This window comes from Mustelus asterias, chromosome 13, assembly GCF_964213995.1.
Source record: "Mustelus asterias chromosome 13, sMusAst1.hap1.1, whole genome shotgun sequence".
NCBI lineage: Eukaryota > Metazoa > Chordata > Chondrichthyes > Carcharhiniformes > Triakidae > Mustelus > Mustelus asterias.
This window is the reverse complement of record NC_135813.1, coordinates 2,804,606-2,830,793: the sequence shown is the minus strand read 5'-3', so window position 1 is coordinate 2,830,793 and position 26,188 is coordinate 2,804,606. Positions and strand designations below refer to the sequence as shown.

Below are 26,188 nucleotides of genomic sequence, written 5' to 3'. Positions count from 1 at the left end.
CACTCCTTCCCCTCCTCACTCCCTCCCCTCCTCACTCCCTCCCCTCCTCACTCCCTCCCTCTCCTCACTCCCTCCCCTTCCTCACTCCCTCCCCTTCCTCACTCCCTCCCCTTCCTCACTCCCTCCTCCTCCTCATTCCCTCCTCACTCCCTCCCCCTCCCCCTCCTCACTCCCTCTCCCTCCCCCTCCTCACTCCCTCTCCCTCCCCCTCCTCTCCCTCCCCCTCCTCTCCCTCCACCTCCTCAATCCCTCCCCCTCCTCTCCCTCCACCTCCTCAATCCCTCCCCCTCCTCTCCCTCCCCCTCCTCACTCCCTCCCCCTCCTCACTCCCTCCTCACTCCCTCCTTTATTCCCACACTCCTCTCCTCCTCTTCCTCCTAACTCTGCTGCTCCTGCCTGATTAACCAGTTCCTATTCCTGGATATTTCTATTCTTTGGGATGAAAGGTTTCCCATCTCTGTTCCCCCCATGGATTTAATCTTCTCACAATCTAACAGTCGAGCTGCCTATCCTGCCCCGAGTGGCGAATGGAAACAGGGCAGTGGGTTTCTGACTGGATCAGTGAGAGTTTCGGATAAATAATCCACACAGCAGAAACCGAGATCACGAGAATTTAACCTCAGTCAAAGTGACAATGAATCTGTCAAATTGTCTTAAAAAATCCAGCTGGGCTGTGAATCCCCTCGAGGAGGAACCTGCCCTCTTGTCCGAGGCCCAGTCTGTCCTGGTCTGAGTCCAGGTCCCAGTCTGGTCTGGCTCTGGGTCTGTCTGGGTCTGCCCTGGTCCAGTCTGTCTGGGTCTGGGACTGTAGGTGACTCCAGCCCCCGGCCGTGATGTCCTGGAGCTGAGATGTTTGACCCTCCAACCACCACAACCACCTTCCTTTGTGCCGAGTGTGACTCCAACCCGCGGAGAGTTTTCCCCCTGATTCCCATTGATTCCAGTTTCACTCGGGCTCCTTGATGCCACACTCGGTCGAATGTGGCCTTGATGTCGAGGACTGTCTCTCACCTCACCTCTGGAATTCAGCTCTTTTGTCCATGTTTGAACCAAGGCTGTAACGAGGTCAGGAGCTGAGTGACGCTGGCAGAACCCAAACTGGGCGTCGCTGAGCAGGTTATTGCTGAGCAGGTGCTGCTTGATAGCGCTGTCGATGACCCCTTCCATCACTTTACTGATGATCGAGAGTAGACTGGGCGGTAATTGGCCGGGTTGGATTTGTCCTGCTTTTTGTGTACAGGACATTCCTGGGCAATTTCCCACATTGTTGGGTAGATGCCAGTGTTGTAACTGCACTGGAAGAGCTTGGCGAGGAGAGCGGCAAGTTCTGGAGCACAAGTCTTCAGTACTATTGCTGGAATGTTATCAGGACCCATTGCCTTTGCAGCATCCAGCGCCTCCAACCGTTTCTTGATATCAGAGGGAGTGAATCGAATTGGCTGAAGACTCTGTGAGGCTGGGAGCTTCTGGAGGAGGTACTCTGAGTTACCCACTGCCAGCAACGTTTCATTGACAATACTGCCACCTGCTGCTCAGCACCGGCCCTGCAGAGTTTACTCACTGGATTCTGAGTGAGGAACAAGTCCCAGCCAAAATAAATCAGACTGAGACGAAAGGATAAAAAGCAAAGAAGGAAAGAGAGAGAGATGGAGAAAGACAGACAATTTCCTGAAGTAATTTGATAAGAAGCCACAGAAAGTTAATTAGGGAACTAGGGCTCATGGATAGTGAAGGATAGTATATTATATATGGACAGGAATAAGAAGAGAATGTAAACGGAATTGTGATCTTTGTGGTGTCAGGGTCCGGCGCACAGAGGGTTAACGGGTACAGTACCACATCGTGATGTAAGGAGTCACATGACCCAGAGCCAGGGTCAGTGAGGTGTTGGACAGAGATGGGTGAAGACTTGGACATGGAGAATGGATCCCAGCCTGAACCCTCCACGTGTCAACACTTCTGCTGGTTAATGAAGACTTACACTTACCTGAATGGAGTCTTCTTTAAGAGGCACCGTTCTGTAACCAACATCCTCCCAGCAGCCTTCATTGCCAGGGCATTGGGGTGCATTAATAAAGAGTTCTTGCTGCAGTTACACAGTGTTGCAGTGAGAGTCACAGCTGGAACACTGTGCCCAGTTTTAATCTCCGCATTTCAGAAAGGATAAACTTGCGATGGAGACGGCGCAATGAGCAAAGGTTCACCTGATTGGTCTCTGGGAGGAGGGGGTTGTCCTGTGATGAGAGATTGAGTAAATTCAGTCTATATTCATAGAAACTAGAAGCAGGAGGAGGCCATTCGGCCCTTTGAGCCTGCTCTGCCATCCCCCCCCCTCCACCCATATCCCTTGATCCCTTTAGCCCCAAGAGCTATATCTAATTTCTTCTTGAAATCAGACAACATTTTGGCCTCAGCTACTTTCTGTGGGAGTGAATTCCACACATTCACCACCCTCGAGGTGAAGAAATTTCTCCTCACCTCAGTTCTAAAAGGTTTACCCCTTATCCTCAAACTATAACCCCCCAGTTCTGGACTCCCCCCACCATCGGGAACATTCTTTCTGAATCTACCCTGTCTAACCCTGTTAGAATTTTATAAGTTTCTATGAGATCCCCTCTCACTCTTCTAAACTCCAGTGAATAAAATCCTAACCGACTTGGTCTCTCCTCATATGACAGTCCTGCCATCCCAGGAATCAGCCTGGTAAACCTTCGCTGCGCTCCCTCTATAGCAAGGACATCCTTCCTCAGATAAAGACATCAAAACTGCACACAATACTCCAGGTGTGGCCTCACCAACGCCCTGTACAATTGCAGCAAAACATCCCTATCCCGATACTCAAATCCTCTCGCTATGAGGCCAACGTACCATTTGCCTTCTTTACTGCCTGCTGTACCTGCACGCTTACTCTCAGCGACTGATGCACGAGGACTCCAAGGTCTTGCTGAGTGTCCACCTTTCTCAATTTACACCCATTCAAATAATAATCTGTCTTCCTACCAATAATCTGTTTTGCTACCAAAGTGGATAACCTCACATTTATCCACATAAGTAAAGTTTATTTATTAGTCACAAGTAGGCTTACATTCACACTGCAATGAAGTTATGTGAAAATCCCCTATACATTATACTGCATCTGCCATGCAGATGCCCACACTCTCAGCCTGTCCAAATCACACTGAGGCATCTCTACATCCTCCTCACAGCTCACCCTCCCACCCAACTTTGTATCATCTGCAAATTTGGAGATAATACATTCAGTTCCCTCTTCCAAATCATTAATATATAATGTGAACAGTTGGGGTCCGAGCACAGATCCCTGCGGAACCCCACTAGTCACTGACAGCCAGTTGGAAAAAACTAACCAGCTTTCTATCCATCTCAAGACATTACCTGCAATCCCGTGTGCTTTAACTTTCCATAGTCATCTGTTATGTGAGACCTTGTCGAAATCCTTCTGAGAGTCTAAATAAACCACATCGACTGGTTCTCCTTGGTCAACTCTCCTAGCTACATCCTCAAATAATTCTCTGGAGTTTAGGAGAATGAGGGGATTGCACTGAAACCTAGAGGATTCTGAAGGGGTTTGACTGAGAGATTGTTTCCACTGATCAGGGAATCTAAAACCCGGGGCACAGTCTCAGGATAAGGGGCTGATCATTTAGGACTGAGATGAGGAGAAATATCTTCACTCAAAGGGTTGTGAATCTTCGGGATTTTCTCCCCCGGGGGGGTTGTGATGCTCCATTGTTGAACGTATTTAAGGCTGCGATAGACAGGTTTCTGGTCTCACGGGGAATCAGGAATATGAGGATAATGGAGTCAAAATGCAAGATCAGCCGTGACGGCACTGAATGGTGGAGCAGGCTCGATGGGCCGAATGGTCTCCTCCTGCTCCTGTTTCTAGTGGCAGACAGAACGAGGAAAAAGAACAAAGAAGTGAATGTGAGAAAGAGAGAAATTCTGAGAGAGACAACGACAGAGAAAGAGAGAACGAGAAAATAGGAGGAAAGAGATCGAAGTCCTGACCTTCAGCAGCAAGATTACAGATAATGGAACCAGATTCTCTCCACTGGCATTAACGAAGCTGTTAATGAATAAAAGTATTTATTGCCAAACCAACAACAGCCTCCACTTGTTGCACAGCAAGAGCCCAAATCCAGCAGCACAGGAACAGCCCGACAACATGTTCTCAGTGACGTTAGTGAAAGGATAAATATTGCCCAAGGACACCAGCGAGAATTTCCCTCCCTCAAAATACAGGAGCTTTAAACTCACCCGACAGTGCAGCGCTCCCTCAGCACTGACCCTCTGACAGTGCGGCACTCCCTCAGCACTGACCCTCTGACAGTGCGACACTCCCTCAATACTGACCCTCTGACAGTGCGACACTCCCTCAGCACTGACCCTCTGACAGTGCGGCACTCCCTCAGCACTGACCCTCTGACAGTGCGACACTCCCTCAGCACTGACCCTCTGACAGTGCGACACTCCCTCAGCACTGACCCTCTGACAGTGCGACACTCCCTCAATACTGACCCTCTGACAGTGCGACACTCCCTCAGCACTGACCCTCTGACAGTGCGGCACTCCCTCAGTACTGCACTGTGAGCCTGATTTATGTGTTCAAGACTTTGAGTGGGGTTAATTTTCTGGCTCAGTGTTCTGAGTTTTACCTTTGAACCCTGGCTGACATCAAGTGGGCGGGAGTAAGCCATCACATTATATTTTTACAAAATATATATCCACACGCTCAGTGCTAGTTCTAAACTTTTTTAAACTGAACCAAGATGTGTATTACAGCTGAATCCGTCTCTGACCCCTGAACAAAAGAAACCACATTGAAGTTCCAGCGAAACTCCCACCTCGTTATCTCTGAGGAGATACTAACATTCACCTGGCGATTGCACAGGCCAACCTCAAAGTGAACTGTACAAAGGTAATTTGCGGTCAGGCCAATAGAGATGGAATGTCCACTGTGGAATGGCTCTCAAACCTTCCTGTTAACCCATAATGACGGAGACGTTATCAGCCTGGAACACAAAGCTAATTTCCAGACACTGAGTGAACATCCTTTGTTGAAGAGATTGTGGAGTGGAAGAGGATGTGTCATGGCCTAATGGCTTGTGGAACAGGTAATATTGCTGAACTGTATCGCTCAATCTGCTGTTTTAACATCTGGATAGCAGCTCACACTGAAGGAGCCCTGGCCCAGTTTGGATCGACTGTTGGATATTCTGTCCCATAAACAACAAGACAGATTCATCTTGGTATGTGGATCTCAACACCACCAGAAAACTGAATTATCCAGCATCGGTTTTCAACCTGCCAATGTCTATGAAGGGATACCTCATTGGACTATAATTCAGACTCTGGAACCCACGTGAACCAATATTTATTTTCTCGGTAGTTTCTGTACTCTCAACCCTATTTTTCTCTGTCCAAAAATGTGCGGGTTAGGTCGATTGGCCATGCTAAATTGCACCTTAGTGTTAGGGTGGCACAGCGGTTAGCACTGCTGCCTCACAGCGCCAGGGTCCCGGGTTCGATTCCCGGCTTGGGTCACTGTCTGTGTGGAGTTTGCACGTTCTCCCCCGTGTCTGCGTGGGTTTCCTCCGGGTGCTCCGGTTTCCTCCCACAGTCCAAAGATGTGCGGGTTAGGTTGATTGGCCATGATAAATTGACCCTTAGTGTCAGGGGGACTAGCTAGGGTAAATGTATGGGGTTATGGGAATAGGGTCTGGGTGGGATTGTGGTCGGTACAGACCCGATGGGCCGAATGGCCTCCTTCTGCACTGTAGGGATTCTAGGGGGATGTCAGGGGGATCAGCAAGGTAAATATGTGAGGCTGTGGGGATAGGGCCTGGGTGGGATTGTTGGTGCAGGCTCGATGGGCTGAATGGCCTCCTTCTGCACTGTAGGGATTCTATGATTCTCTCGTTACTGTCCGAGTGTGGAGGTGCTGTTCTGAATCTTCTCCTGCATTTGGAGTCTGTGCAAATAAACTAACCCTTCGAGTTCATCCTGTCTCCAGTTTGCTGTGGGGTTATTAATAGAAACGGTGATTACACATAAACCGAAGGGTTGGGAAATACATCATCGCTTAGAAACAGGAAAACAAATCAAAGACTCTTTGTGTTTCCAGACGGACAGTTAGTGGGGTGATTGGTGCTGTTTCAGTTAACACCCCTCCTGTCTGTAACACTTGTCTCTCTGATGGTGATGAGCTGGGTGCAGAGTCTCTGTGGAACAAGCGGATTATCTCCTGATCGCGGTCTTCCCATCTCCCGAGGAGTCGGAGTCGGAATTCTCACTCCCTGTTGTGTTCTCCCAGTTTTCCCGCTTCTGGTCTCTCTCCTCTTTGTTCAGTCGGATTGCACGTTTCCTGGTCAGGAAATCAGACCAAAAAAAAGGATTTTAGTTGCAGGGTTTGCTGAGGACTTTTAAATCCCTTCCCATCCCAATAGACAGTCATATGGACAGGTAGAGAGTGAGAGAGAGACACAGAGTGAGAGAGACAGGCAGAGAGAGAGGGACAGAGAGAGACAGACAGAGAGACAGGCAGCCAGGGAGACAGTGAGACAGAGTGTGAGACAGCGAGACAGGGAGAGAGCGAGAGAAAGACAGAGAGACAGACAGACAAGGAGGGAGTGAGAGACAGACAGACAGTGAGAGAGAGAGCGAGAGACAGACAGTCAGGGTAAAGGTTGATCCATGTGGATAAGATGCTGCAAAAAGTTGCGATGTTCTGATTTTCACAGCGGAAATATTGAGCTGAGGATTTTATTAAAAACCTTCTGTAATCTTCGAAGCTTTTCTTCATTCTCCACCGGCTGTTCTTCACTTCCAAATGTTCCTCAGCGACTGCGGGCTGTAACTGTCAGACAGCGAACAGGAGTTACAGCCAGAACCCCAGCAGGAACCCCAGATAGAACCCCAGCCAGAACCCCAGATAGAACCCCAGCAGGAACCCCAGATAGAACCCCAGCCAGAACCCCAGATAGAACCCCAGCCAGAACCCCAGATAGAACCCCAGCCAGAACCCCAGATAGAACCCCAGCCAGAACCCCAGATAGAACCCCAGATAGAACCCCAGATAGAACCCCAGCCAGAACCCCAGATAGAACCCCAGCCAGAACCCCAGATAGAACCCCAGCCAGAACCCCAGCCAGAACCCCAGATAGAACCCCAGATAGAACCCCAGCCAGAACCCCAGATAGAACCCCAGCCAGAACCCCAGATAGAACCCCAGCCAGAACCCCAGATAGAACCCCAGCCAGAACCCCAGCCAGAACCCCAGCCAGAACCCCAGATAGAACCCCAGATAGAACCCCAGCCAGAACCCCAGATAGAACCCCAGATAGAACCCCAGCCAGAACCCCAGATAGAACCCCAGATAGAACCCCAGCCAGAACCCCAGCCAGAACCCCAGATAGAACCCCAGCCAGAACCCCAGATAGAACCCCAGATAGAACCCCAGCCAGAACCCCAGATAGAACCCCAGATAGAACCCCAGCCAGAACCCCAGATAGAACCCCAGATAGAACCCCAGCAGGAACCCCAGATAGAACCCCAGATAGAACCCCAGCCAGAACCCCAGATAGAACCCCAGATAGAACCCCAGCCAGAACCCCAGATAGAACCCCAGATAGAACCCCAGATAGAACCCCAGATAGAACCCCAGATAGAACCCCAGCCAGTACCCCAGATAGAACCCCAGCCAGAACCCCAGCCAGAACCCCAGATAGAACCCCAGATAGAACCCCAGATAGAACCCCAGCCAGAACCCCAGATAGAACCCCAGCCAGAACCCCAGCCAGGACCCCAGATAGAACCCCAGCCAGTACCCCAGATAGAACCCCAGCCAGAACCCCAGCCAGAACCCCAGCCAGAACCCCAGATAGAACCCCAGATAGAACCCCAGCCACAACCCAGCCGGAACCCCAGCCAGAAGCCCAACCAGAACCCCAGGTACAGAGATACACCCCCAGCTGTTCCTGTGGATTGCCCCCTTCCCCTGCAGCCCTTCCCCCTGCACCCCCTCCCCCGCACTGCCTCACCCTGCACCCCCTCCTCTTGTATCCCCCCGCATCCCCTCCCCCCACATCCCCACCCCCCGCATCCCCTCCCCCCGCATCCCCTCCCCCTGCACCCCCTCCCCTGCACCCCCTCCCTCTGCACCCCTTCCCCCTGCATCCCCTCCCCCTGCATCCCCTCCCCCTGCACCCCCTCCCCCTGCACCCCCTCCCCCTGCGCCCCCTCCCCTGCGCCCCCTCCCTCTGCACCCCCTCCTGCGGGACTTTGATAGGAATTGATCGGATCGATAGCGTGAAACTATTTCTGCAGTGGGGGAGCCCTGGACACGAGGACATAATGTTAAAACGCGAGTGATTGAGGAGCAGTTAGGGAACAGATCTTCACACAGTGAATGCTCGATGTGTAACTTTCTCTCACAAAATACAGTGGAAGCTAAAATAAATAATTTTAAAATTTGAGTTGGGCAGCACAGTGGTTAGCACTGCTGCCTCACAGCGCCAGGGACCCCGGTTCGATTCCCGGCTTGGGTCACTGTCTGTGCGGAGTCTGCACGTTCTCCCCGTGTCTGCGTGGGTTTCCTCCGGGTGCTCCGGTTTCCTCCCACAGTCCAAAAGACGTGCTGGTTAGGGTGCATTGGCCGTGCTAAATTCTCCCTCAGTGTACCCGAACAGGTGCCAGAGTGTGGCGACTAGGGGATTTTCACAGTAACTTCATTGCAGGGTTAATGTAAGCCTACTTGTGACACTAATAAATAAACTTAAACTTAAACTCTTATAAGACAAGATTAGAAAGGGTGTGGGGTCAAGGCAGGTGGATCGAGTTCGGATAAAGCTCAGTGTCAGGAAGCAGGAGGGAGTTTGCAGTGACCCATGTTTGTGTTGTTAGAGATTCGAAATAAGGAATAGATTTAAGTGGCTTTAATTTAGTGATTCTGGGTGTGTGAGGGTAAAACCCGAGTTAGATTCATGTGAAACAAAGGTGTTTACATGTATGAGGATGTTTAGTTTCATTTTAAACTGTCTCTATTCTGCTCAGAGAGTTTACAGTATGAAAAGTAAACAAGGACTTGGGAAAAAATGAGCAGTTGCCGAGCAACCGGGGCACCTTTTGGGTGGGAAACACTCACGGTCTTGCTGCCAATATGTCTGCCAGATGCTGCGAGCTGATTGGTGCTCTCCCCCTGAGCATTCTGGGAGCTCAAAGTCCAACTTTCTGAAAGAGAAACTTTCACATCAAACACAGCGGAAAAGACAAAAACCCACCCCCTCCCCGCCCGCCCCCCGCCCGCCCCACCAAGCCGCCCCACCAAGCCGCCCCCCCGCCCCCGCCCGCCCCCCCACCCGCTCCCCCACCCACCCCTCACCCACCCCCCGACCTGCCCCCAACCCACCCCATCACCCACCCCCTCACCCACCCCCAACCCCCTCACCCAACCCGCCCCCAAACCAAACCCCACCCCACACCCAACCCAACCTCCAACCCGCCCTCAACCCACTCCCCTCACCCACCCCCTCCCCGCCCTCTCACCCACCCCCTCCCTTGTCCCCAACCCAACCGTTTCATCTACCCACACAACAACCATCCCCCATCCACACCCCTCCCTCAGCCCCAACTTCACCCCCACCCCACCCACACAAAACCCATCCTCAACGCCCTCCCTCACCCCACCCATCTACACATACCTTTCCCCACAAACACCCCCACACACAACCGTACCCACACCTCCACTGCTCTGACAGTGCGCCACTCCCTCAGTGCTGACCCTCTGACAGTGCAGCACTCCCTCAGTACTGACCCTCTGACAGTGCGGCACTCCCTCAGTACTGACCCTCTGACAGTGCGGCACTCCCTCAGCACTGACCCTCTGACAGTGCGCCACTCCCTCAGTGCTGACCCTCTGACAGTGCAGCACTCCCTCAGTACTGACCCTCTGACAGTGCGGCACTCCCTCAGTACTGACCCTCTGACAGTGCGGCACTCCCTCAGCACTGACCCTCTGACAGTGCAGCACTCCCTCAGTACTGACCCTCTGACAGTGCAGCACCCCCTCAGTACTGACCCTCTGACAGTGCGGCACTCCCTCAGCACTGACCCTCTGACAGTGCAGCACCCCCTCAGTACTGACCCTCTGACAGTGCAGCACTCCCTCAGTACTGACCCTCTGACAGTGCAGCACCCCCTCAGTACTGACCCTCTGACAGTGCGGCACTCCCTCAGTACTGACCCTCTGACAGTGCGGCACTCCCTCAGCACTGACCCTCTAACAGTGCAGCACTCCCTCAGTACTGACCCTCTGACAGTGCGGCATTCCCTCAGCACTGACCCTCTGACAGTGCAGCACTCCCTCAGTACTGACCCTCTGACAGTGCGGCACTCCCTCAGTACTGACCCTCTGACAGTGCGGCACTCCCTCAGCACTGACCCTCTGACAGTGCGGCACTCCCTCAGTACTGACCCTCTGACAGTGCAGCACTCCCTCAGTACTGACCCTCTGACAGTGCGGCACTCCCTCAGCACTGACCCTCTGACAGTGCAGCACTCCCTCAGTACTGACCCTCTGACAGTGCGGCACTCCCTCAGCACTGACCCTCTGACAGTGTGGCACTCCCTCAGCACTGACCCTCTGACAGTGCAGCACTCCCTCAGTACTGACCCTCTGACAGTGCGGCACTCCCTCAGCACTGACCCTCTGACAGTGCAGCACTGCCTTCCTTCTGCACAGTGTGTGTCTATTTGATATTTGTGCTCCTATCTCTGCACTGGGATTTGAACCTGTGACCTCCTGAGAGTTAGTACTAGCAGCCACTGAGCCACGGGGACCCAATCAGGATTGGATTTTAGAATTGGGGATCACTGATACTCACGCTCGACAGATCCCGGTTCCTCGACTCGGATTTCTGTCACTGTGATCTGATCAGAGAGAGTGAGTGTGTCAGTGTGAGGCTGGAGTTGGCATCATTATCTCACTCCTAACAAAACAGCCCAAACCACCCGGTAAAAACCCACCCTTGCCTCGGTGTTAAACACAGCGTTTTGTGCAGCTGAGGAACACGGTGCAGGAACCTCCCAAATACCTCACCATTCCGTGTTGACTGAGCCAAGTCATGGAGTCTGACAGCACTAAAACATAGAAACACAGAAACTAGAAGCAGGAGGAGGCCATTCAGCCCTTCGAGCCTGTTCCACCATTCATTTTGATCATAGCTGATCATCGAATTCAATATCATGATCCCCCCCCTCCCTTCCCCCCATATCTCTCGATCCCTTTCGTCCCAAGAGCTATATCTAATTTCTTCTTGAAATCACACAATGTTTTGCCCTCAACTACATTCTGTGGGAGTGAATTCCACACATTCACCACCCTCTGGGTGAAGAAATTTCTTTTCATCTCAGTTCTAAAAGGTTTATCCCTTATCCTCAAACTATGACCCCTAGACCCCTCAGACTCCCCCACCATTGGGAACATTCTTTCTGAATCTACCCTGTCTACCCCTGTTAGAATTTTATAAGTTTCTATGAGATCCCCTCTCACTCTTCTAAACTCCAGTGAATATAATCCTAACCGACTTAGTCTCTCCACATATGACAGACCTGCCATCCCAGGAATCAGCCTGGTAAACCTTCGCTGTACTCCCTCTATAGCAAGGGCATCCTCAGATAAGGACACCAAAACTGCACACAATACTCCAGGTGTGGCCTCACCAACTCTCTATACAATTGTAGCAAAACATCCCTATCCCTGTACTCAGATCCTCTCGCTATGGAGGCCAACATACCATTCAGCCCATTGAGTCTGCACCAGCCATCAGGCACCTATCTATCACCATCTGATTTTCCAGCACTTGGTCTGTAGTCTTGTAAGCTATGGTGCTTCAAGTGCTCATCTAAATGCTTCTTAAATGTTGTGAGGGTTCCCGCCTCTCGCACCCTCTCATGCAGTCAGTCACACCACTTCCTCTGCTCTCAGGAAAATAACCCCAGCCTATCCAGCCTCTCTTCATAGCTGAAACTCTCCATCCCAGGCAGCATCCTGGTGAATCTCCTCTGCACCCTTTCTAGAGCAATCACATCATTCCGATAGTGTGGCGACCAGAACTGCACACAGCTGTGGCCTAATCAGTGTTTTATACAACTCCATCATAACCTCCCTGCTCTTATATTCTCTGATGTGGAGATACCGGCGTTGGACTGGGGTAAACACAGTAAGAAGTATTCTCTGCCTGGGCTAATGAAGGCAAGTATCCCGTACTCCCTCTTAACCACGTTATCTACCTGTCCTGCTGCCTTCAGGGATCGATGGACATGAACCCCAGGTCCCTCTGATCCTCTGTATTTCTGAGTGTCCTACCATTCATTGTGTATTTCCTTTGCCTGTTAATCCTCCCAAAATGCATTACCTCACACTTTTCAGGGTTAAATTCCATGTCACGGTTCTGCCCATCTGACCAGCCCGTCTAGAACATCCTGGAAGGTTTTACTCCTCACCATTTACCACACTGCCAATTTTTGAGTCATCTGCAAACTTACTGATCAGACGCCCACATTCCTGTCTGGATCACTAATGTACACTGCAAACAGCAAGGCACCAGCACCGATCCCTGCGGAACGCCACAGGACACAGACGTCCAGTGACAAAAACAACCTTTGATCGTCACCCTCTACCTCCCCTCTTCCCCTCTGCACCGAATTCCCAGATTGCTCCAGAATCCCGGATAACCACGCTCGCTCTGGCTGTATCTCACTCTGGATGTGCTCTCTCCCAACTGCTGATGTGGGAATAGTGACGGAAGTGTTGGAGTTATTCTCAGTGTTTCCTGCTCCGGAGAGGGCAGGAGGAGGAGATACAGGAGCCACAAAGAGAAAACAACTCAACTTCCAGCCAGATCATCCTCACAGGATGGTGACTGATTTCTCTGAATTAGTAAAGGAATAAAACCAGTGAAAGACTCACCTCCTGAGAGGATCTGGAAGACATTTCATCCACATCAGAGGTCTAAAACAGAACAAGGGCGAGTGAATTATACATCTCAAAGCAGAATCCAAATATAAACTGATCCTGGAAATCCCAAACTGATCCCCAAATCCCAAACTGGCCCCTGGAATCTCAAATGGAAACCTCCAAATCCCAAATGGAACCCCCAAATCCCAAACTGATCCCTGAAATCCCAAACTGAACCCCCCAAATCGCAAAATGAATCCCCCAAATCCCATACTGATTCCCCAAATCCCAAACTGGTCCCTGGAACCTCAAGTGGAAACCTCCAAATCCCAGACTGAACCCCTAAATCCCAGACAGAACCCTCAAATTCCAAACGGAACCCTAAATCCCAAACCGATCCCTGAAATCTCAAATTGAACCCCAAATCCCAGACAAAACCCCAAACTCCTCAGCAGAACCCCCAACATCTCAGACATTTACAAGATGTGGGCATCGCTGGCTGGGCCGGGGTCTTTTGCCCATCCCTAATTGTCCCTTGAGGGTATTTACTATTCAACCACATTGCTGTGGCTCTGGAGTCACATGTAGGCCAGACCGGGTAAGGACGGCAGATTTCCTTCCCTAAAGGGCATTAGTGAACCAGATGAGTTTTTACGACAATCGACAATGTTTCATGGTCATCAGTAGATTCTTAATTCCAAATTTTTATTGGATTTAAATTTCATCATCTGTCATGGCAGGATTCGAACCCGGGTCTCCAGAACATTACCCTGAGTCCCGGGGTTACTAGTCCAGGGACTATATCATTATGCTGCTGCCTCACCCATTTATTGAACCCTAAGATCCTAGATTGAACCCCCCACATTCCAAATTAGACCCCAACATCCCGGACGGAGCCTCCACGTCCCACCTGCCCCCTGATGTCCCGGGGAGAACATGTCGCTAACTGGATGTTACCAGGCTTCCTGGAGCTTTTCTGACCCTCTTGAGCTTGGCCTGAAGACTCAACAGATGTTCCTCTTGTCGGAACAGATCGATCTGTAGCTCATCACATTTCTCGCCCTGCTCACGAATCAGCTTCCGATAAACATCATTCTGCTGCAGAGTCTGTGCGTGCAACTTGTGAAAATCCTCCCTGGACTTCAGAGCCTGTGGGAGCAAGAGAGCAATCACCAGATGCAGAGTAAAGCTCCCTCTACACTGTCCCCCATCAAACACTCCCAGGACAGGTACAGCACGGGGTTAGATACATAGTAAAGCTCCCTCTATACTGTCCCCATCAAACAATCCCAGGACAGGTACAGCACGGGGTTAGATACAGAGTAAAGCTCCCTCTACACTGTCCCCATCAAACACTCCCAGGACAGGTACAGCACGGGGTTAGATACATAGTAAAGCTCCCTCTACACTGTCCCCATCAAACACTCCCAGGACAGGTACAGCACGGGGTTAGATACAGAGTAAAGCTCCCTCTACACTGTCCCCATCAAACACTCCCAGGACAGGTACAGCACGGGGTTAGATACAGAGTAAAGCTCCCTCTACACTGTCCCCATCAAACACTCCCAGGACAGGTACAGCACAGGGTTAGATACAGAGTAAAGCTCCCTCTACACTGTCCCCATCAAACACTCCCAGGACAGGTACAGCACGGGGTTAGATACAGAGTAAAGCTCCCTCTACACTGTCCCCATCAAACACTCCCAGGACAGGTACAGCACGGGGTTAGATACAGAGTAAAGCTCCCTCTACACTGTCCCCATCAAACACTCCCAGGACAGGTACAGCACGGGGTTAGATACAGAGTAAAGCCCCCTCTACACTGTCCCCATCAAACACTGCCAGGACAGGTACAGCACGGGGGTAGATACAGAGGAAAGCTCCCTCTACACTGTCCCCCATCGAACACTCCCAGGACAGGTACAGCACGGGGTTAGATACAGAGTAAAACCCCATCTACACTGTCCCCCATCAAACACTCCCAGGACAGGTACAGCACGGGGTTAGATACAGAGTAAAGCTCCCTCTACACTGTCCCCATCAAACACTCCCAGGACAGGTACAGCACGGGGTTAGATACAGAGTAAAACCCCATCTACACTCTCCCCATCAAACACTCCCAGGACAGGTACAGCACGGGGTTAGATACAGAGTAAAGCTCCCTCTACACTGCCCCCATCAAACACTCCCAGGACAGGTACAGCACGGGGTTAGATACAGGGTAAAGCTCCCTCTACACTGTCCCCATCAAACACTCCCAGGACAGGTACAGCACGGGGTTAGATACAGGGTAAAGCTCCCTCTACACTGTCCCCCATCAAACACTCCCAGGACAGGTACAGCTACGGGGTTAGATACAGGGTAAAGCTCCCTCTACACTGTCCCCCATCAAACACTCCCAGGACAGGTACAGCACGGGGTTAGATACAGGGTAAAGCTCCCTCTACACTGTCCCCCCATCAAACACTCCCAGGACAGGTACAGCACGGGGTTAGATACAGAGTAAAGCTCCCTCTACACTGTCCCCATCAAACACTCCCAGGACAGGTACAGCACGGGGTTAGATACAGGGTAAAGCTCCCTCTACACTGTCCCCCATCAAACACTCCCAGGACAGGTACAGCACGGGGTTAGATACAGGGTAAAGCTCCCTCTACACTGTCCCCCCATCAAACACTCCCAGGACAGGTACAGCACGGGGTTAGATACAGAGCAAAGCTCCCTCTACACTGTCCCCATCAAACACTCCCAGGACAGGTACAGCACGGGGTTAGATACAGGGTAAAGCTCCCTCTACACTGTCCCCCCATCAAACACTCCCAGGACAGGTACAGCACGGGGTTAGATACAGAGTAAAGCTCCCTCTACACTGTCCCCATCAAACACTCCCAGGACAGGTACAGCACGGGGTTAGATACAGAGTAAAGCTCCCTCTACACTGTCCCCATCAAACACTCCCAGGACAGGTACAGCACGGGGTTAGATACAGAGTAAAGCTCCCTCTACACTGTCCCCATCAAACACTCCCAGGACAGGTACAGCACGGGGTTAGATACAGAGTAAAGCTCCCTCTACACTGTCCCCCATCAAACACTCCCAGGACAGGTACAGCACGGGGTTAGATACAGAGTAAAGCTCCCTCTACACTGTCCCCATCAAACACTCCCAGGACAGGTACAGCACGGGGTTAGATACAGAGTAAAGCTCCCTCTACACTGTCCCCCATCAAACACTCCCAGGACAGGTACAGCATGGGGTTAGATACAGAGTAAAGCTCCCTCTACACTGTCCCCATCAAACACTCCCAGGACAGGTACAGCACGGGGTTAGATACAGAGTAAAGCTCCCTCTACACTGTCCCCATCAAACACTCCCAGGGCAGGTACAGCACGGGGTTAGATACAGAGTAAAGCTCCCTCTACACTGTCCCCATCAAACACTCCCAGGACAGGTACAGCACGGGGTTAGATACAGAGTAAAGCTCCCTCTACACTGTCCCCCATCAAACACTCCCAGGACAGGTATGACCTCTGTTGATAATGATCAGCCTGTGAGTCAGGCAGACACAATCACACATCTCTCTGTATGAATGCATCACGGTAACTGCAGAATAATAATTGCAGGGTGCACTTTGCAGCAAAACAGTTTTTATAAGATTATATTTAGCAGTTTATTTGTAAGAGGGTGAGATTATTACAGGTTATTGTAACCATTCGAGCTTCATTGTCATTTCGCAATTACCTGATCTCTCTCTATCGCCACCTCCTGCATCTGCTGCAGTGTTGTCTCAATGCGATCTTTGTACATCTGCGAATCCTTCCTCAGCGTCATGCATTGGAGCTCAAACACCTCCTTCTCCTCCAGGAGCTGGACAGAGTGAGAGAACAAGATGGTAATAAGGATTGGCCAATAGCTGTCACTCTGCAGCTGTACAGAGCTGGGAATATTGTCCCTGGAATGAGCTGACTGTGCTGCCAGATTCCAGGAGATGAGAAGTTACGGGAATATGGGACTGAGGAGCAGGAATAGGCCATTCAGCCCTTCTAACCTGTCCCACCATTCAATCAGATCACAGCTGAACGGGTTGTGGTTTCAGTTCACTCTCCTGGCCACGGGTGGCACAGTGGTTAGCACTGCAGCCTCACAGTGCCAGGGACCCGGGGTGGCACAGTGGTTAGCACTGCAGCCTCACAGTGCCAGGGACCCGGGGTGGCACAGTGGTTAGCACTGCAGCCTCACAGTGCCAGGGACCCGGGGTGGCACAGTGGCACAGTGGTTAGCACTGCAGCCTCACAGTGCCAGGGACACGGGTTCGATTCCAGCCTCGGGTCACTGTCTGTGTGGGGTTTGCACATTCTCCCCGTGTCTGCGTGGGTTTCCACCGGATGCTCCAGTTTCCTCCCACAGTCCAAAGGTATGTGGGTTAGGTTGATTGGCCGTGCTAAATTGACCCTAGTGTCAGGGGGATTAGCAAAGTAAATATGTGGGGTTATGGGAATAGGTTCTGGGTGGGATTGTGGTCGGTGCAGACTCGATGGGCTGAATGGCCTCCTCCTGCACGGTAAGGATTCTATGATTCTATGATTCCCCTTGACATTCCATGCCATTCCTATCACTGAATCCCCCACTGTCAACATCCTGGGGGTTACCATTGGCCAGAAGCTGAACTGGACCCAGCCAGATAAATACAGTGGCTCCCAGAGCAGGTCAGAGGCTGGGAATCCTGCAGAGAGTAACTCACCTCCTGACTCCACAGAGCCTGTCCACCATCTACAAGGCACAAGTCAGGAGTGTGATGGAATACTCGCCACTTGCCTGGATGGGTGCAGCTCCAACAACACACAAGAAGCTCGACACCATCCAGGACAAAGCAGCCCCGCTTGATTGGCACCCCATCCACAAACATTCACTCCCTCCACCCTGACAAACAGGGGCAGCAATGTTCCTTAGGCAGCACCTTCCAAATCCATCTCGAAGGACAAGGGCAGCAGATACCTGGGAACACCACCACCTGCAGATTCCCCTCCAACTCACTCACCATCCTGACTCGGAAATATATCGCCGTTCCTTCGTAGTTGTTGGGTCAAAACCCACGCAGACACGGGGAGAACGTGCAGACGTCACACAGACAGTGATCCAAGCCGGGAATTGAACCCGGGTCCCTGGCACTGTGAGGCAGCAGTGCTAACCACTGCGCCACCGTGCCGGTTAGATTCTCTCTTGTTGGAGATGGTCATTGCCGAGTATTTGTGTGGTGTGAATGTTACTTGTCAGCCCCAGCCTGGATATTGTCCAGGTCTTGCTGCATTTGGACACCGACTGTTACAGAGTCTGAGGAGTTGTGAATGGTGCTGAACATTGTGCCTTCTTTGTAACGAACCTGCTGTCAGCAAGCAAGAGCAACCTTGTCGAATGCCAAATTTGCCGATGACACTCACATCCCAGGATAAGATAAAAGAGAAATACCTTATCCCGCGTTTCCTCCACATCCTGAAGCTCTTTGCGAAGATTGTAAATGCTGTTGACAAGCTCCTGGTGTTCCTCCAGTGCTGTCCTCCGATCATCCTCCAAAATCTGGATGTACATCTTATTTTTATCAACTTTATCAACCTTTAGTTTGTGAGACAAACAAATAAATGCAGATTAGATCAATGAGTGTTGCAGTTTGTTTCTGTCTCTTAGCTACAATATTCAGGTTAAGTGGGTATTTGGAGTTAATTATACAGCAACTGATTACATGGAAGTACAGAGGAGCCTGTTTAAATGGATGCTCCCTTAAAACTGAGACTCATTGGAGAGAGTGTCGCATTGTGGTAATGTCAACACATGAACAGAGTGGGAATGGAGGGATACAAAAGAATGGTCTAGTTTGGACCATGGAGCGGCGCGGGCTTGGAGGGCCGAAGGGCCTGTTCCTGTGCTGTATTGTTCTTTGTTGTCACTAGGCTACTAATAGGCCACTAATCCAGAGCACCAGGCTATTGCTCTGGGGTCACGGGTTCAAATCCCACCACGGCAGGCAAAGGCTGCTGGTCTCAAATGATGGAGGGATTAAAACTGGGAATAACCAAGGAACACAAAGATCTCAGAAAACTGTGGGGCAGGAGGGGGTTACAGAGATTGGGAGGGTATGGGGGCTAGAAGAGGTTACAGAGATAGGGAGGGGTGTAGGGGCTGGAGAAGGTTACAGAGATTGGGAGGGGTGTAGGGGCTGGAGAAGGTTACAGAGATAGGGAGGGGTCTAGGGGTTGGAGAAGGTTACAGAGATAAGAAGTGGTTAGGGGCTGGAGGAGGTTACAGAGATAGGGAGATAGGGTTACAGAGTAAGGGCTGGAGAAGCTTAAGAACAAAGAACAAAGAAAAGTACAGCACAGGAACAGGCCCTTCGGCCCTCCAAGCCCGTGCCGATCATGATGCCCTAACTAAATTAAAACAAACCCTTCTGCCCTCACTCGGTCCGTATCCCTCTATTCCCTCCCTATTCATGAACCCATCCAGATGCCTTTAAATGTTGTTAATGTCCCTGCTTCCACCACCTCCTCTGGCAGCGCGTTCCAGGCACCCACCGCTCTCTGTGTGAAAAGCTTCCCCCGCACATCACCCTTAAACTTTCCCCCTCTCACCTTGAACCTGTGCCCCCTTGTAATTGACACTTTCACCCTGGGAAAAAGCCTCTGACTATCCACCCTGTCTGTGCCTCTCATCATTTTGTAGACCTCTATCAGGTCTCCCTCGGCCTCCGTCTTTCCAGTGAAAACAATCCTAGTTTATTCAACCTCTCCTTATAGCCAACACCCTCGAGACCAGGCAACATCCTGGTGAACCTTCTTTGCGCTCTCTCCAAAGCTCCCACATCCTTCTGGGAGTGTGGCGACCAGAACTGCTCACAATAATCTAAATGCGGCCTAACCATGGGTTTATATAGCTGCCACATGGTTTCCCAACTCTTGTACTCAATGCCCCGGCTGATGAAGGCAAGCATGCCACATGCCTTCTTAATCACCTTGGCCACCTGTGTTGCCACATTTAGGGAACTGTGGACCTGTACACCCAGATCCCTCTGTATGTTAATGTTCCTAAGGGTTCTGCCATTTACAGTATAATTCACACCTAAATTTAATCCTCCAAAATTTGGCCGGATTAAACTCCATCTGCCATTTCCGTGCCCAAGTCTCCAATCTATCTCTATCATGTTGTATCCTCTGACAATCCCCGGCACTATCAGCAACTCCACCAATCTTCGTGTCATTCGCAAACTTACTAATCAGACCCCCCACATTTTCCTCCAGATCATTTATATATACTACAAACAACAGAGGTCCCAGCGCTGATCGCTGCGGAACACCACTAGCTACAGATCTCCATTCTGAAAAACACTCTCTAAAACCAAGCCAGTTCTGTATCCATCCAGCCAGCCCACCCCGAATCCCATGTGATTTTAATACAAAACCATGCTGCCTGTCACTAACTAGTCCATTTTCTTCCAAATGTGCATAGATCCTGTCCCTCAGTATCTTCTCCAAAAGCTTCCCCACCACTGACGTCAGACTCACCGGCCTATAATTTCCTGGATTATCCCTGCTTCCTTTCTTAAACAACATTGGTTATTCTCCAGTCCTCTGGAAACTTGCCTGTGGTCAAAGAGGGTGTCAAGATATCTGTTAAGGGTCCCAGCTATTTCTCCCCTTGCCTCCCGCAGTGACCTGGGATCGATCCCATCGGCCCCGGGGACTTGTCTACCTTGATGCAATTTAGGATATTCAACACTTTCTCCTTCGCTATATTGACATTCTCTAGAGCGTTCGCACACCCATCCCTGACCTCAACATCCGTCATGTCATTCTCCTTAGTGAATACCGATACAAAGTACTCATTAAAGATCTCACCCACATCCTGTGGCTCCACGCATAACTTCCCTCCATTGTCCTTCAGTGGGCCCACTCTTTCTCTTGCTACCCTCTTGCTCCTAATATATTCATAAAAAGCCTTGGGATTCTCCTTGACCCTCTTTGCTAAAGACATTTTATGGCCCCTTTTAGGCCTCCCAATTCCACATTGAACTTCCTTCTTACTTTCACTGCACTCCTCAAAAGCTTCATCAGTTTTTAGGTGAGGGCGAGGGGATTGAGGGTGAGGGGATTGAGGGTGAGGAGAATGAGGGTGAGGAGAATGAGGGTGAGGAGAATGAGGGTGAGGAGAATGAGGGTGAGGAGAATGAGGGTGAGGAGAATGAGGGTGAGGGGATTAAGGGTGAGGAGATTGAGGGTGAGGAGAATGAGGGTGAGGAGAATGAGGGTGAGGGGATTGAGGGTGAGGGGATTGAGGGTGAGGGGATTGAGGGTGAGGGGATTGAGGGTGAGGAGATTGAGGGTGAGGGGATTGAGGGTGATGGGATTGAGGGTAAGGGGATTGACGGTGAGGAGAATGAGGGTGAAGGGATTGAGGGTGAGGAGAATGAGGGTGAGGGAATTGAGGGTGAAGGGATTGAGGGTGAGATGATTGAGGGTGAGGGGATTGAGGATGAGGGTGTTGAGGGTGAGGGGATTGAGGATGAGGGGGTTGAGGGTGAGGGGATTGAGGGTGAGGGGATTGAGGGTGAGGGGATTGAGGGTGAGGGGGTTGAGGGTGAGGGGGTTGAGGGTGAGGGGAATGAGGGTGAGATGATTGAGGGTGAGGGGATTGAGGGTGAAGGTATTGAAGGTGAGGGGATCAAGGGTTGCTGTCTATGGAACAATACCTGGTAAATCAGCAGCTAAAGAGGGATAATACGAAGGGACAATCTCGGGGGAGACTCACCTTCATGGGACGCTCCAGCTCCTGGATTTTTGCTTTGAGTAAATCATTTTCCCGTTGGAGCTCCCAGATCAGCTCCTGTTTTGGCCGCTGCTCCATGGCGTGTTTGAGTTTCATGGTGTGTGTGCGTTCCACTTTACACCCGTCCTCAGCAAGCATTAGACTGTGTTTCAGCTTCTCAATCTGTAACAACAACCCTTCACTTATAGTTCACACAATTCACCATCACCATGGCAACAGCACACACTGTGAGACATACACCACACCAACATTCAGATACTGGTGTCCATTGGGATCGTGTCCAGTGGGAGTGAACGGGAAGGCATTTGATCCATTGGGATTGTGTCCAATGGGAGTGGATGGGAAGAGGTTTGATCCATTGGGATTGTGTCCAATGGGAGTGGATGGGAAGAGGTTTGATCCATTGGGATTGTGTCCAATGGGAGTGGATGGGAAGAGGTTTGATCCATTGGGATTGTGTCCAATGGGAGTGAATGGGAAGGGGTTTGGGTCCGTTGGGATTGTGTCCAGTGGGAGTGAACGGGAAGGGGTTTGGGTCCATTGGGTTGTGTCCAATGGGAGTGGATGGAAGAGGTTTGATCCATTGGGATTATGTCCAATGGGAGTGAACGGGAAGGGGTTTGATCCATTGGGTTGTGTCCAGTGAGAGTGAACGGGAAGGGGTTTGGGTCCGTTGGGATTGTGTCCAATGGGAGTGAATGGGAGTCAGGAGGACATAAGTCCAAAATTCACATACGCAAAAGCAAAACCCTGCAGAAGCTGGAAATCTGAAATAAAATCAGAGACTGGGGGTCAGGCAGCGAGTGTGGAGAGAGAAACAGAGTTAACGTTTCAGACTGTGACTTTCCATTCGAACGGTCTTAGCGGTTCTGAGAAATGTCACAGGGCTGGACATTAACACTGTTTCCCTCTCCTGACCAACTCACTGCTTCCCCCATTCTCCTTGTTACAAACATCACCAAGCGGGGTCAGAATGAGATTATCACTAAATGTTCTCCGTAACTCCGAGGAATCCACACGTGTCTCACAGACCCAGGGGCAAGGAGATGTGGATGCTGAGAGTTGGGAGAGGGGAATCCATGGGGAATATTGGAGGGAGTGGGATTAATGAGAAATATTTCCCGCGTTTCGTCCCTGGAACCCACCTCCAGCTGCAGGTCCCTGTTCCTCATCAGAGCCCCATTCTTCTCCTCACTCTGCATAGCAAAGTCCTTGGCCCATTTATAATTCTCCTCCTTACAGCTCTTCAGCTCCTCGCTGTAATTATTCCGTTCCTCCCGCATCTTCCAGAAGCGTTCCTGGTGTTTCTGAAGCTCGCTGACTTTCACCTGCAACTGTTTGATGTGGTCGTCTTTCTTTGTCAGCTCACTGGTCAGGTCCTGTAGCCGCTTGTTGGTCTGGATCACCGTTTGCTGCTGTTTCTGTACCTCAGCCATCAGTAGCTGTGTGAGACTGGACTCACCCCCGGCATCTGACCAACACAAACAGCCTGAGTTACCGTCACAGCCCCGGCCAGGGACCGTGCCTAACATCAACCAGCTCCCCGCTCTGTGGGAGCAGGGAGTGTGGGAGAGCGCACTGAGGACACGGCTCAGTTCATTGGAGTGCACGACAGGCAGGTCCCCGCAAAAAGGAAGGATAGAAATGGCAGGATTCGGGAACCCATGGATAACCAGGGAAATTGTAAGCTTAGTCAAAAGGAAAAAGGAAGCATATGATAGGTCTAGGCGTCTAAAAACTGACAAAACCCTTGAGTAGCATCGTGAAAGGAGGAAGGAACTTCAACGTGGGATTAGGAGGCTAAAAGAGGCCATGAGATGTCTTTAGCAAAAATGTCAAGGAGAATCCCAAGGCTTTTTATATTAGGAGCAAGAGGGTAGCAAGAGAAAGAGTGGGCCCACTCAAGGACAATGGAGGGAAGTTATGCGTGGAGCCACAGGATGTGGGTGAGATCTTTAATGAGTACTTTGTATCGGTATTCACCAAGGAGAAGGACATGACGGATGTTGAGGTCAGGGACGGGTGTGCGAACGCTCTAGAGAATGTCAATATATCAGGAGGAAGTGTTGAGTATCCGAAATTGCATCAAGGTAGACAAGTCCCCAGGGCCGGATGGGATCGATCCCAGGTCACTGCAGGAGGCAATGGGAGAAATAGCTGGGGCCTGTTGTTTGAAGTGTATATAAATGATTTGGAGAGAGTGCAAAGAAGGTTCACCAGAATGTAGCCTGGTCTCGAGGGTGTGGTTTACGAGGAGAGGTTGAATAAACTAGGATTGTTTTCACTGGAAAGACAGAGACTGAGGGGAGACCTGATAGAGGTCTACAAAATTATAAGAGGCTTAGACAGGGCGGATAGAGGGTTTGTCCCAGGGTGGAAGTGTCAATTACAAGGGGACACAGGTTCGCAGTGAGAGGGGGAAAGTTTAAGGGAGATGTGTGGGGGAAGTTTTTCATGCAGAGAGTGGTGGGTGCCTGGAACGCGCTGCCAGAGGAGGTGGTGGAAGCAGGTACATTAACAACATTTAAGAGGCATCTGGATGGGTCCATGAATAGGGAGGGAATAGAGGGATACGGACCGAGTCAGGGCAGGAGGTTTTTCCGTTTAGTTCGAGCATCATGATTGGCACAGGCTTGGAGGGCCGAAGGGACTGTTCCTGTGCTGTACTGTTCTTTGTTCATCTTTGTTCTAATCACACTCTGGGTTTCCAGGACTCTTTGCAGCTTTCCCCAATTCCTTGCTTGTGAATCAATATCACTGACTATTCCTCTGTGAGTGGCAGCACATGGATATTTGATTCTGTCCTCATCTGACATCAAAGCAAATCAAAAGAGCCAATGGGGCATCTGTCCCCGCACCATCTCAATGGAAGGGGTTTAAAAGACATTGACTACCAAATCTGCCAGTGACATAAAGATGGAATGTCAAGAAAGGACTCCCAGTGAGTTGCCCATAACTATTATGTTGATGGGATTTCAGTTATTAAGCATCAAATACCTCAGCTTTCTCCTACCGTGTAGACAATAGGACATGTCGAGACTAACATTACATGATCAAAATGAGCTGGGAGGGGGACAGGATGTGGGGGGACAGGACACAAAGAACAAAGAACAGTACAGCACAGGAACAGGCCATTCGGCCCTCCAAGGCTGCGCTGATCACGATGCCTGCTGAAACTAAAACCGTATGCACTTACGGAGTCCGGATCCTTCCATTCCCATCCTATTCCTGTATTCGTCTAGATGCCCCTTAAATGCCGCTATCGTACCTGCTCCCACCACCTCCCCCCCCCCCCCCACCCCCCGACCGACAGAACTGGCAAACATTCACGGACTAGTTAAGGACATGGCTTATTCCTTGTTACTCTCTTTGTTGTCTAAGTGCATGTTACAGGTCGTAGAAGAATCCCTTCAGAGCAGAAGGAGGCCATTTGGCCCATCGACTCTGCACCAACAACAATCCCACCCCAAGCCCTATCCCCGTAATCCCACATATTTACCCCACTGAACCTATGCATCCTGGGACACTAAGGGCAATTTAGCATGGCCAATCAACCTAACCCAGACATTTTTGGAGTGAGGAAGGAAACCGGAGAGCCCGGACAAAACCCACACAGACACGGGGAGAACGTGCAAATTCCACACAGACAGTGACCCGAGCCGGGAATTGAACCAGGGTCCCTGGTGCTGTGAGACAGCAGTGCTAACCACCATGCCGCCTACATCTCTACAGCTCATCATCTCTTGTGTGAATATGTGTGAGGGATCCTATGTATGCTTAGCTCTGCTTCAGTTGATGCAAATACTTCATTTTAAGATATTTCTGCCTCTGCAATTACATTTAAATGCTAGATTGTAGGGGTTAACTAACACTGTGGAGCTTAAATAATTGACTACATTTTAAAACTCAGAAGGCATGCTGAGTAAGCTGAAAATTGTCCGGATTTGTGAAAAGTACACAGGGAGCTTTGACAACACAGCTATAAGACCTGGGTTTGTCAGACAGAGAACTCCCACCCACCTGACCAAGGAACAGCCTGTTCCGAAAGCTAGTGGCTTTTAGAAACATAGAACCATAGAAAATTACAGCTCAGAAACAGGCCTTTTGGCCCTTCTTGTCTGTGCCGAACCATTTTTTGCCTAGTCCCACTGACCTGCACTTGGACCATATCCCTCCACACCCCTCTCATCCATGAACCCATCCAAGTTTTTCTTAAATGTTAAAAGTGAGCCCGCATTTGCCACTTTATCTGGCAGTTCATTCCACACTCCCACCACTCTCTGCGTGAAGAAGCCCCCCCCTAATATTCCCTTTAAACTTTTCCCCCCTCACCCTTAACCCATGCCCTCTGGTTTTTTTCTCCCCTAGCCTCAGTGGAAAAAGCCTGCTTGCATTCAC

The 26,188-nt window shown here is 50.7% G+C and overlaps 1 protein-coding gene across 3 annotated transcripts in view; it reads right to left on the bottom strand.

The window, feature by feature from the left end:
• Positions 1-4,118: 4,118 nt before the first annotated feature.
• Positions 4,119-26,188, bottom strand: part of card9 (caspase recruitment domain family, member 9) — a 33,072-nt gene continuing 11,002 nt past the window's right edge. For 2 of the 3 annotated variants that reach the window (XM_078226196.1, XM_078226197.1), the window contains exons 4-13: positions 22,936-23,261; positions 21,773-21,952; positions 18,443-18,586; positions 16,718-16,843; positions 13,934-14,125; positions 12,989-13,030; positions 10,902-10,947; positions 9,164-9,249; positions 6,795-6,877; positions 4,119-6,385 (exon numbers count right to left, since the gene is read on the bottom strand). In XM_078226196.1, coding sequence (XP_078082322.1) covers positions 6,259-6,385; positions 6,795-6,877; positions 9,164-9,249; positions 10,902-10,947; positions 12,989-13,030; positions 13,934-14,125; positions 16,718-16,843; positions 18,443-18,586; positions 21,773-21,952; positions 22,936-23,261 — 1,352 coding nt within the window. In that variant the 3' untranslated portion in view covers positions 4,119-6,258. The remainder of the gene's footprint in view (positions 6,386-6,794; positions 6,878-9,163; positions 9,250-10,901; positions 10,948-12,988; positions 13,031-13,933; positions 14,126-16,717; positions 16,844-18,442; positions 18,587-21,772; positions 21,953-22,935; positions 23,262-26,188) is intronic. The other variant, XM_078226198.1, reaches the window with a different exon arrangement.